The 11,810-nt window shown below is 35.9% G+C and overlaps 1 protein-coding gene across 3 annotated transcripts in view; it reads right to left on the bottom strand.

The window, feature by feature from the left end:
* The window catches only part of LOC106869103 (mitogen-activated protein kinase kinase kinase 2), a 273,451-nt gene that overhangs the window by 35,266 nt on the left and 226,375 nt on the right, over positions 1 to 11,810 (bottom strand). For all 3 annotated transcript variants that reach the window (XM_052978489.1, XM_052978488.1, XM_052978490.1), the window contains one exon: positions 2,147 to 2,297. In XM_052978489.1, coding sequence (XP_052834449.1) covers positions 2,147 to 2,159 — 13 coding nt within the window. In that variant the 5' untranslated portion in view covers positions 2,160 to 2,297. The remainder of the gene's footprint in view (positions 1 to 2,146; positions 2,298 to 11,810) is intronic.

Genomic DNA, 11,810 nt, shown 5'->3' with positions numbered 1-11,810 from the left:
CGGGCGTCATGTTTATTGAGTGAAAACACCTAAAGCTCCATGAGGCTCCGGCAGGGGATGGTGGCGAACCCTGCTGTACTCTTCCACCACAACTTTCTCTCACTCTTTCTTCCTGTTTCTGTTGTACCTGTATTTCAAAGGGCCAGCCTTGTCACACTGTGTCACGCTGAATAACCCCTGAGAACTACGTTAAGGGTACATGTGTCTGTGGAGTGCTCAGCCACTTGCACGTTAATTTCATGAGCAGGCTGTTCCGTTGATCGGATCAAATGGAACCCTCGACGTCGTAAGCGACGGAGTGCCAACAATAATATATCAGTGGAGTAATAATCCATGCATCTCATTTTCATCTAACCTAGTTATACAACACAAAGTTTACTTTGAGTTACCTTCTACAATGAACTAAGAACATTTATCCCATTTAAATGTTTATATAGACTAAACAGTTTCACAAACTCCTCTTCGTATATCTGCCAATACTTTTGATGTCCACTTATTTTTTCTCCTTGATTTGTGCTTTTTTTTTTTTTTTTTGCACTAAGACTTTCTTAAAAAAATTACCTTTTATAAGTGAGTTGTTGTTGCTTAACTCCATGTCAAACCTGATTAAGCAAACCTTTGAAGAAAGGTATTCCAGTCATTACTATCTCATCTTTTATTCATAACATAATTTATTAGGATTACATTATCCAATGAGGTTGACTTTGCCTTTCATCTTTTTGGGGTTGATAAATTAAGTACCAGTTGCCTACTGGTGGTCAATCCAATTAACTGGCCCCCTCCCCCAAAAATTTTGGGCCTTGTACCTAGAGTAGAAAAGATTATCCAATGTGTTTTTCCTAACTGCTATTTCTGGTAGGTCGAGTGACCACAAATAGGTTTCTCTGTTGGCTACACTACCTGGCTGGAATACTTTCCACTCCTACTTTACAACTGAGCAATTATCAGTAAAATGGGTTTTGGGCTGTAAAAAACAATTTCTTCAAAAATATAAAAATAGTCAAATTTGCAAATAAAACATGCTACCTAGGCTTGCTTGGCAAAACAGATGTAAATCACTTAAAAAATATCCAAGTTTATAGTAAAGGAATTTAAACAAGTAGAATCTTGATGAAACAATGTTCTTTAGAATAATAAAACATGCATGTGTATATGTACAGTAATACTTCATTTTACAAGACCCTGGGTTTACAAGTTTTGTTTTACAAGCACAAGGTCCAAATTGTGAACAAAGTGCAAAAGTTTCTACTACCATAACAAATGCTTCTGCATGTTACCGAGAAATTTATAGAGAGTGAAAAAAAGCTTCTTCTAAGCAAACAACTCTAGACTTATTTAAAAAAAAAAGTCTATAAGTCTGTCTACAAGTTCTTGTGAAACGGTGATCAGATCTGCAAGTGATAATGTGAATAAGTCTAGTGTGAGTAAAAGTGATTCAGAAATTATTATAATAATAATATTTTTTATTATAAATGTGGCTGAGTTCCTTTCGAGTGTTGGGCCTCACAGAGGTAATGACCGAGACCTTTGACATTGTGTCAGGCTTGAGAAGAAGATCCATCAAGCTGAGCAAAATTGCAGCCATGGCAAATACTAGTGTCATGCAAATTTGCACCTGTGCCAGTGGCATGTAAAAGTACCCCAGTGTCATGCAAATGGCATCCATGCTGGTGGTATGTAAAAGCACCCATTACACTCTTGGTGTGGTTGGCATTAGGAAGGGCATCCATCTGTAGAAAACCATGCCAAATCAGACTCGAGTCTGGTGCAGCCTTCCAACGTGCCAGCCTGGTCAAATCATCCAACCCATGCCAGCATGGACAACGGACGTTACATAATGATGATGATCTTGACATTCTTTTTACTTTACATAAAATATTATTTCCATTCTACTGTTGTTTTATTGCCATTTGTTTATGAGTATCATAAATTTTATAAGTAAAATATTTTTCTGGGAACAAATTACAATTTATAATATTGCTACCATGGGAAATTATTTCTCTACTTTACGAGCATTCACTTTATGAATGGTCTCTGGGAACAAATTATCATGTATATTGAGGCATTACTGTATATATATACATTAAGATGGAAAGCAGAATTAAATCTGTTAAGAAGAAATTGAGTAGAAAGTTTTTCAACCTACCACCAGCTTCCATGATTTTAAGACAAGAACTTGCTACTATAGAAGCACAAGTCCTCAGGATTATTTCTAATCCAAAATTTCACAGAATTAAAGACTAAGATTCAACTGCAACTACATGCATAAGTAAAGCTTCAGCTGCTGACATAATAAACTGAAAATAAAAAAGAAAAGAAATTTTAAATATTAAAATAACATTCATTCACATATTTATATGTTCATATATATATAAAATTATATCTAGCAGATAGATTTTCAAATGTAAACTTCTATAGAACAAATAATTCTACTCAATTCACAGAAATATGAGATTTGAATAAGATATGAGAGGAAATCTTTTATTGATCAAATGAAACCCAGCACTCTTGTGAATGTGGCCTTGAAATAAGGAAATTAAATCAATTAAGGGATATAAACACAGATGGCAAACATAAACACATCTAATACCAGCAATATCATCATGATAGAACAAAGAGCCTTTCCATGTAGTCATCTGACCTGCTCAATGTAGCAGCCAAATCTTCTGTAACAATCTTTTCTTATCTTAAAATGGGTTAGCAGCTGTTGGGCACTGAACTTAGTTTCTATCTCCCTGAAGAGAAATGTCAGACACTGTGATGCAGTTTTGGTTATGTTGTTGACAGGCAATTTCCATGACAAGTCATCAGAAATTCTAAGACCTAACATTGTAAAGTTTATGAAGATTAAGGCATGTGGTTGTAAGTATGACTGATCTGTTCTGATAGAATACTTGTCCATGCAGCAAGTCTTAAAAAAAGGAGGCCCATTAGACTGAGACCATTAATTTCAATAAAGGATCATAATCAAACAGGAAGAACACCTACTTTTCATGAGTGAGTAGTGGGATGGGGACACAAGGATGGGTTCTATTTTTTATAGTTATAGACTGCTTCAGCTCTAAATGGCTGCTAAACATTTAGAGAGTACATTTATATACTACATTATAATACTGATCACATAGCCAATATTTTGTTTTGTTTTCATATTCATTTTCCATTATGCATGGGTCAGACAGATATATTAAGGTATTGTTTTACAATCAGACATCCTTATTGGCACTAACCTGTACCTGTTTTTCAAGTAAAGAATCTCTTCTTCTATAAAGCACTGGACACATGAAATTGGCGGGCAATTTATTGACTGGAGAAATCCTAATGACATTCAAATGTTGTGACTTTTGCAGATGCAAGTGCAGATATAAACTCACATGTGCACACACACACACACACACAGAGTATACAATAGATCTTCCAGTTTCCATCTACCAAATCCACTCACAAACAAATGTTTGGTCGACTTGTTATATTAAAAGACAAAATGCTACACTATGGGACTGAACCCCAAAGCCATGTGGTTGGGAAGGGAAGTTGTAAACCACATAGCTATACCTACATCCTTGATAATAAAGTAGAACACTTTTCACTTGGAGAAAGTAAATTCACTAACTAACACATTCCACGATTTCATCCCTCCTTGACCAATGTCAATCACTCTGACAAAATAATCCCAGTTTCCATGAAACAAGACTTTCTGCTATCCTTTAATCGTCTTTTTCTTTCTCTGGAGAATTTTACAAACAAGTCAGTGAGGTTGCTATGGGAACCAGAATGGGCCCCAATTATGCAAATCTCTTTGAGAGCCATAACGAAGAGCAAATTTTTGCCTGATTCATGGGTCCTACCCCAGAGTCTATAATGGTTAATCTGCTCAACATGGATGTGCATACTCATGGAAATGGAAGGAACAGTTCACTTTCCAACTCAGTACTATGTCACCTATAGGTGACCTAGTACATTTTTTCTTCTAGTCCTTCATACATTGTGGGTTCAGTAATGCCATTCTTATCCTTCTGCTCCCCTCATTTTTTCATCTACCTCACCCTCACTTGCTTTTCCTCCTCTTTTCACTTTCCTTTCCTTCTTCTTCAGTTTCTCTTTCATACCATGATACTTTCTGTCTATGTATAAAGCTTGTGTTCTCCATCAGTTGCAACCAGTTTCTCAACTATAAAGGATGTAAAACTACGCTGTCATTCTTTTACTTTCCTCCTGTCAACTTCACTGTGAAGACAGATTCTATGAAACATTTGATATTCTACAATATTCTTTCTGCCACTTTTACCAACAACATCTTAATTTTCAAACCCAACAGTATCTCCTCAGAAACTTCATACTAAATCTTTTGCTTAATTTGTTTCTCTCCATCCTTTTGAAATTCTCTTTTAGTCACTAATCTGCAACAGCTGAAAAGAGCATTAACTGCACTAATCTCACATAGGAAGTTTAGAAAATGCTGTGAACTCTGCAATTAAAAAAAATTAATAAGTTCCAAAAAGTTTTTAAAATTCTATCAAGCAAAATGTCTGAGGACTCCATAACAGTGGCTAAGTCTGCTTAAAGTCACAAGCCTCTGATGTTGCAGGGAAGACTGTTACATTTTATTTGAATGAAAATTTTTATCACAATTTCCTGTAAATGGTACCTGTCATTAAAATGTTCTACACATGAGGAAAGCTGTGCTGGTGCCTATACCAAATTTCATGTCTTTAAGTGACTTGCAAGATACCATCCACTCTTGGTAGGAATGTCAGTTTATTGCTGGACTGTATGTATGGACTCAGCCTTGCAAACTAAGAGCTGAACTTCATTTTGATATCTATTTACAGCTAGGTGGAAAGTTAAGCATCTTTACCATATACAACACAATGCTATAGAAATTATTGACCTTTTAGCTTGTATAATAATATCTTAAGAACTTAGGTGTGATTTTTATGAAATATTATTAAAAGGCTTCATTTTAGAGACAGGGCACAAGTGAATCAAAGTTTTAATTGCTATACTTAACCTATTTTAATCAACCTGTGAAAGGTAACAGGCAAGGTTAACCGTGTCAGGATTTGAACTCTGAATGTAAAAATAATTTATATGTTACTTTACCAATTCTAAATTAGAATATCATCAAATAGGGGATTAATTGCAAACTTGTGTCCAATTAAATAACTATGTTACAGTTAAGATGAACTCATCTATTCATGTTGGAAAAAAAAAAGAAACCCAACAGCTAGTATATACTAAAGTGACATACTAGTTGAAACAGGTCTGATAGAGAAATAAAAGAAATTTGATGAAAGCACACAAAGAAATAGAATAGAATACAATATATAAATATTGCTGTGTCATAAGTTTACTCTGTTGCTCAGTTCATTTCAACTTATTTCTGTAGTTTAGGTGAATGAAATAAAAAGAAGAAATTTATCATCTGTATTTTAATTCTATTCTAGAGAAGTTTTCTGAAAACCAGTTGATAAAAATATAAATAAACTAGACCAGTAAGAAAACTAAACTTTACAACAATGTGAATGGCCTTCTAACCAGCAACTTGCTCAATGGTTAAACAATTTAATGTATTTATGAACCACTATTAACTATGATGTAAATGAAAGTTATGTTAAGATAGAAGTAAAAAACTACACATCAATGATGGAAATAAGTGGCACATGATAAAACTAAGAAGTGAGTAAACAGAATGAGCAATAAGAACTGTGTATTTGTACTTTAGTAACAGCGAAATAGTCTTACATCTGTGTTAACTGAAAACTGACTTCCGTTTAATCCTCTTGTCTGTTATAGTTTGAAAAATATTTTAGAAAGTAATATATGAATGAAGAGTGGGGGTTTAGGAGGCAAAATAGGGCATTGGGATATTTTTATCTCTTCAGAACTTTAATACACAAATCTAAGACATTAATATAACTGGAAGTAAAATTTAGACAAAGAATGTGGCCTGCCTGGTGAGCATATGATGTTTTAGGAATTAGATGAATGGACTGGTTAAGTTAGACTATATATTAAGTCAGGCTATGATAAATAAGGCTTCAGTTAAACAATATTAGGAGGTTAATACATTAAATAGCAGTAAATTATCTTTCATCTTTTCTTTTTTTTCAGTAAATATCAATGTACTGGGCTCTATAGTATGTATTCTTTTGACAGCAAGCCACAGCATACATCGAGTAGAATTGATCTCCTGTACCTGTGAAGCCCCAGAGCAACTGCCTAATGTGCCTGTGCCTTATGATGGTACTGCTACTGTCTTCAAAAATCTGAAGTATCCTAACTATACAGTTAAAAACATATGATTATCATTATTGACAAACAATAAGCCCAAGTGTTGCTGTGTCATAAGAAACTTGCTTCCCAACCACATGGTTCCAGGTTCAGTCCTATTGTGTGGCATCTTGAGCAGTATCTTCCACTATAGCCTTGAGCTGACCAAAGCCTTGTGAGTGGATTTGGTAGACAAAAACTGAAAGAAGCTCATCGTGTGAATGTGTGTGTTTTCACCCCCCCCCACTACTGTTGGTGTGTTCATGGCCCAGTAACTTAGCAGTTTGGCAACAGAAACTAATAGAATAAGTACCAGGCTTAACAAAAACTAAGTAATGGAGTTGATTCATTCAACTAAAAATTCTCCAAGGTGGTGTCCAAGCATAGCTACAGTCTAATGACTAAAAAAATAAAAGAAAGAAAAAAGGTTGGCAGAGTGGCATAGATATTAAGTTCCCAATTTTAGTATTTATGCCTCATGGTATTTAAATCTCATCCCTTTGCATTCTAAGTTCAAATCCTTCCCCAAAACATCTGTACCTTGTCATTCCCCTGGTTCAATAAAAACAAGTACCAGTCATGTACTGGAGTTAATTCACTTAATTATATCCCCTCTTTACAAATATGGTGTGGTCTTCTGCAATTGAAAAGGATCATTATAAGTACTATGTAACACAGATATATGCGAAATAACACTGGATATTATGATTGTTAAGTTAAATGGCAGCAGAGCCATAATTGATGATTGTAAATTGTGTCATTGTTGATGAAGGTTGAAGAAACTTGCACTTACTACACACATGTACTGTGCTACTCAAGTGGGATGTGTAGTAAGTTCAATTACTGACTGGTGGTAGCAGAGCTTGTATTCAGTGCAGAACCAGTGAGAACTAGTATCAAGAAATTGATGGCTGCTGTAATTTGAGCATAGTAAGTAGATACAAACAGCTAATTTTTAGCAGCCATGTCATACCTTCAATGAAATTAGAGGTAACACTGCTAAAAACATTTGGTTGGGTCTAAATGCAGGGTTATATTATCAGCTTTTTAATCAGAACTCAGTTTATCATACAAAACTTTGGCTGTCAAAAGAGTGAATTCATTCAAGAAAATATTGGCTGGTCGGGTTCTGAACATTTTAATACCTCACCTCCTCCATCCACATCCACACAAGAAATTATGTATTCTGTTCTTAGAATTCTGTATTTTTTAATGTTCTATGTAAATATATTTGTGTGTCTGTCACTCATTAATCAAATACCCAACAAACACTGTGAAAGTGACTGTGTTTTACCAGTAAGCTACCAAGTGTACACCATTCGATTTATTATCTAAAAATATACACACACACATCTATCTTTCTGAATGTGTGTGTGTGTGTGTGTGTGTGTGTGTGTGTGTGTGTGTGCATCAAGTCTAATTGTGTTTATCTGCATTACTACCACCATTGCAGCTTGTTTTAGATTTCTCTTATAGCCACTCTTGATGCTGTGGACCTAGTTATGGATGAAGAATTCAGAATTTAAGTTCAAATGCATTTGAGAACTACATGTTTTCTATATTGAGCATATCTAGCATTCACTTATTGTCTGTCTGCACACAAACACACACACACACATGATAGTACAGAACAGTGAGAATGAGTGCTCAACACAGCATTGGTGGATAATCTTTAAGAGGAGAGAACGAGGAGAGGAGGAGGAGGAGAGAACGAGGAGAGGAGGAGGAGGAGAGAGAGAGAGAGAGAGAGAGAGAGAGTGTGTGTGTGTCTATCCATCTGTGTGTTTTATATATCAACTGTTAGGTTTTGATACATTCATATTTCTTCTGCATATCTGTTGCTATGGTTCCACACATCTACAAGCATAAAATTAAATGCATATAATCCTAAAGTTATATGACTTGTTTATCTGTGAGCTATCTTGGAAGTGGATTGGGCAGATGGAGGCGGTGGGAGTAAGCAAAAACATCATCAACAACAACAAAACACCACCCACTCTTGTCTCCTTTCTAGTTCCAGTACCATTTTTGTGCTGCTTACATTAATGCCTCTCAGCTACTGTCTGTGCCAACAGCTTCCCTGCCTGACATTATATACTTTACACTGTAAACCTAATCTACTCCTACACTGATCATTTTACTCAACTGCTACCCTTTCTTTCATATTTTACTTTCTGCTCCTCCACTCCCCTATCCCACTCCTACTATTATTTTAACTCTGTCAATTCCATATTTGACTTTACTGAAAGAAAATAAGCCTCCATACAGCGTGTTACACTTATACTTCTAATACAGTACTATTCTTCAATAAAATTTGTATTAGAAGTATTAGTTTCTTTTTGACGAAATGCAAAACCCTATTTCAATGAGGAGATAGAAATGTGAAGTTGTGACGTTCCTACTGGTCACATGTGTATTTGCAGTGTAGGTGAATCAGTCAGGAAAGGAAGCAAATCAATTCAAAATGAAAAATATTTGTCAAGAATGTAACAGAAATCTACAAAAATTTCCTCTCTTGTATTGATGAGTATAATATAATAATATATTATGTATTTAGGTAGATAGATAGATACACAAACACACAAATCATCATCATCATCATCATCATCATTTAACAAGATTAAAAGAAGTTGGAGAACTGTGCTGTGCTTCAATATCTGCTTTGGTATGGTTTCTATGGCGATGTCCTTCTTAAAGTCAATCATTTTATAGAGTGTACTGGGTGCTTCTTTTCATAGTACCAGCACTAATGAGATTGCAATATATATATATATATATATATATATATACACATGCACGCACACACAAACACTGATGTAAGAAAGAAGACTAATTTTGAGTGCACACGATAAATTAACTTTCTTCAGACTAAAGTCTTATTTAGATTTGACATCTCAGGTTACATGAGATTTTTAAAATTAAAATCTTTGTTCCATAATTAGAAAAAAACATCATGAAACAGACTTGCGAAAATATAACCTAAAACAGGTTTTGATTATACAAACAGCCACAAATCAACATGTGCATTGTAAACATGTGTACATAGAGATGCAAACACATAACTATCCAATAGGGAAGCTTCTACATGGTTGCTTGATCTACAAGGAATAATAGCCAAATTCCCTTCAAATTACACTCTGTTGTTTTAGAAAAGGAAAAACACATTAAATGATAGTCTTATGTAGACACAATGCCAACCCCCACCTCCCAAAAGAGATGGTCAAAGCTAGAATGCTTTCCATCATAGATTTGCTCAGTCAAGGCTGAATTTGAGTATCCAGTATTGAGTTGTTACCACTTCTTTACAAACTTAGCAAGACCATTTTTCCTGAGTTATTAATGCTTCCTATTATTGAATCTGTTCAATTTCGCTCACAGATTTTTTAAATTATTTTTTTTTTAACTAAACAGTTTGAAATTTCGTAAACTGGTGTAATTTCTCATGCTGAACACAGTTTACTTTCAACATTCTTGACAAAATTTCGTATTTCAGAAGTTATTTTGTGTTAACGATGTCATATTTGGGTAATTTTAATCACTCAATGATGTGTATTCAGTTGAAGGAAGCCACTACTGTTTGTGACAATAATCGAAGAGCAACAGCTTCTGGGTCATCTCTACTAAATGTCACTACTCTGTTCTATTTTATTTTTATTTACTGCCTGTGATGCATATTACACACTTTTCTTTTGGTTCTCGTGTTGGAGTAACCAGTAAACATGGAAGAATCAACACCAAGAAGGAAGAAATATTATTTACATATATTCATTCATTTGCCTAACATGTAGTTAAGAGATACAGCAGTAATTGTTGTGGCAGTGACAACAAGTTCGCTCGCTGGTTGGTAGTTGATAGTGTAGAAATGGCTGTTTGCCAGTAGAGAGGGAAAGAGTAAGGAATGCACGGTGCTGACTAGAAAGGAAGAAAGGATAAAGGTGGCGTCGTCTTTCTTGCAGCCGTAAGCTTCTCTTTTGTGTCAGCTATGACCAAGGAGCAACACTTTCTCTTTGCTCAGTGTACGAATAGAACAGAGTGGTGACATTTAGTAGAGATGACCCAGAAGCTCTTGCTCTTTGATTACTGTCGCAAACAGCAGTAGCTTTCTTCAACTGAATACACGCCGTTGATTGGTTAAAATTACCCAAATACGACAACTTTAACATGAAATATTGAAAGTAAAACATGTTCAGCATGAGAAATTACACCAGTATACAAAGTTCCAAACTGTCTAGTTAAAAAAAAAATGTTTTTAATCTGTGAGCGAAACTGAACCGATCCCTATTTTTAACTAAATACTTCAATATTTGCTTTTAACAAACCATTTTTACAGTCTTGAACCTTTCTTTTATTAAAAAATTTTTTTTTTTTTGGTGCAGATCTTAACAGATTCTGCAGAGAAAACTACAGCATCAGCTTATATGTGTTGTCAAGAATATCAAGTTTTGAATCTATGCATTTGTTTAATGATCTCTTTCACTATGCATCTCAGTGCCCACTAAAATCGCAGAGCATTTGACTGTAACTAAGGTTTTATCTAGGCTAATAAGAGAAAATAAAGCATTATTTAGAACTTTATCACTTAGGAACATATATGAATGGTATTTAGTCATGTCATTTTATAGTCTCAATTCAAATCCTGCAGGGATTGTCACCAAAGCTGAGTGAACTGAACCATTTCAAACAATTCACTCCACCAATATCCTGGTTCATGTGACCATACAACCTTGCTATTCAGAAATACTTCACGTCTCTTCTCTTCACAATACACAGCATACTCACTCATTCTTTTCTACCAAAGAAAATCTATCCTTTTCCCAATTTTCCTATGTTTTATTTATCTCCTACAAGTAAGGCACGACCTTTGAACATTGGGCCTCATCGCGATGACTTCTGACCGAGACCTTTGGAAATATACTGTGCGCGAGAAGACCCGGCAAGCCAAGTGAGACCTAAATCTAAGGCCCAGCCAGCCCACTTATGCGTACCTTCCTTCCTTCATTGGACACTAAATTCCACTTGTGAAGACCTATTGAGGCAAGTGAAATCGAAATCGAGTTAAATTAAAATTGGATACTAAACCCCACTGCGAAGACCTGTTGAGGCAAGTGAAATAGAAATAGATTGTTGCCAGCGCCCCTGGACTGGCTCTTGTGCGGGTGACACATGAAATGTTTCGAGCGGAATCGTTTGCCAGTGCCCCTGGACTGGCTCATGTGCAGGCGACACATGATATCTTTTCGTGCGAGATCATTGCCAGTGTCCATGGACTGGCTCTTGTGCGAGTGACACATGAGGTTCTTCGAGCGAGATCGTTGCAGTTGCCCCTGGACTGGCTCATGTGCGGGTGACACATGAAATTGTTCGAGCGGGATCGTTGCCGGTGCCCCCGGACTGGCTCATGTGCGGGCGACACATGAAATCTTTCGAGCGGTATCGTTGCCAGTGCCCCTGGACTGGCTCATGTGCGGGCGACACGTGATATTTTTCGAGCGAGACCGTTGCCAGTGCCCCTGGACTGGCTCTTGTGCGGGTGACACATG

This window comes from Octopus bimaculoides, chromosome 2 (genome assembly GCF_001194135.2).
Source record: "Octopus bimaculoides isolate UCB-OBI-ISO-001 chromosome 2, ASM119413v2, whole genome shotgun sequence".
Taxonomy (NCBI): Eukaryota; Metazoa; Mollusca; class Cephalopoda; order Octopoda; family Octopodidae; genus Octopus; species Octopus bimaculoides.
Note: the sequence above shows the minus strand (reverse complement) of the source record. Positions and strands in the feature narration are given on the sequence as shown.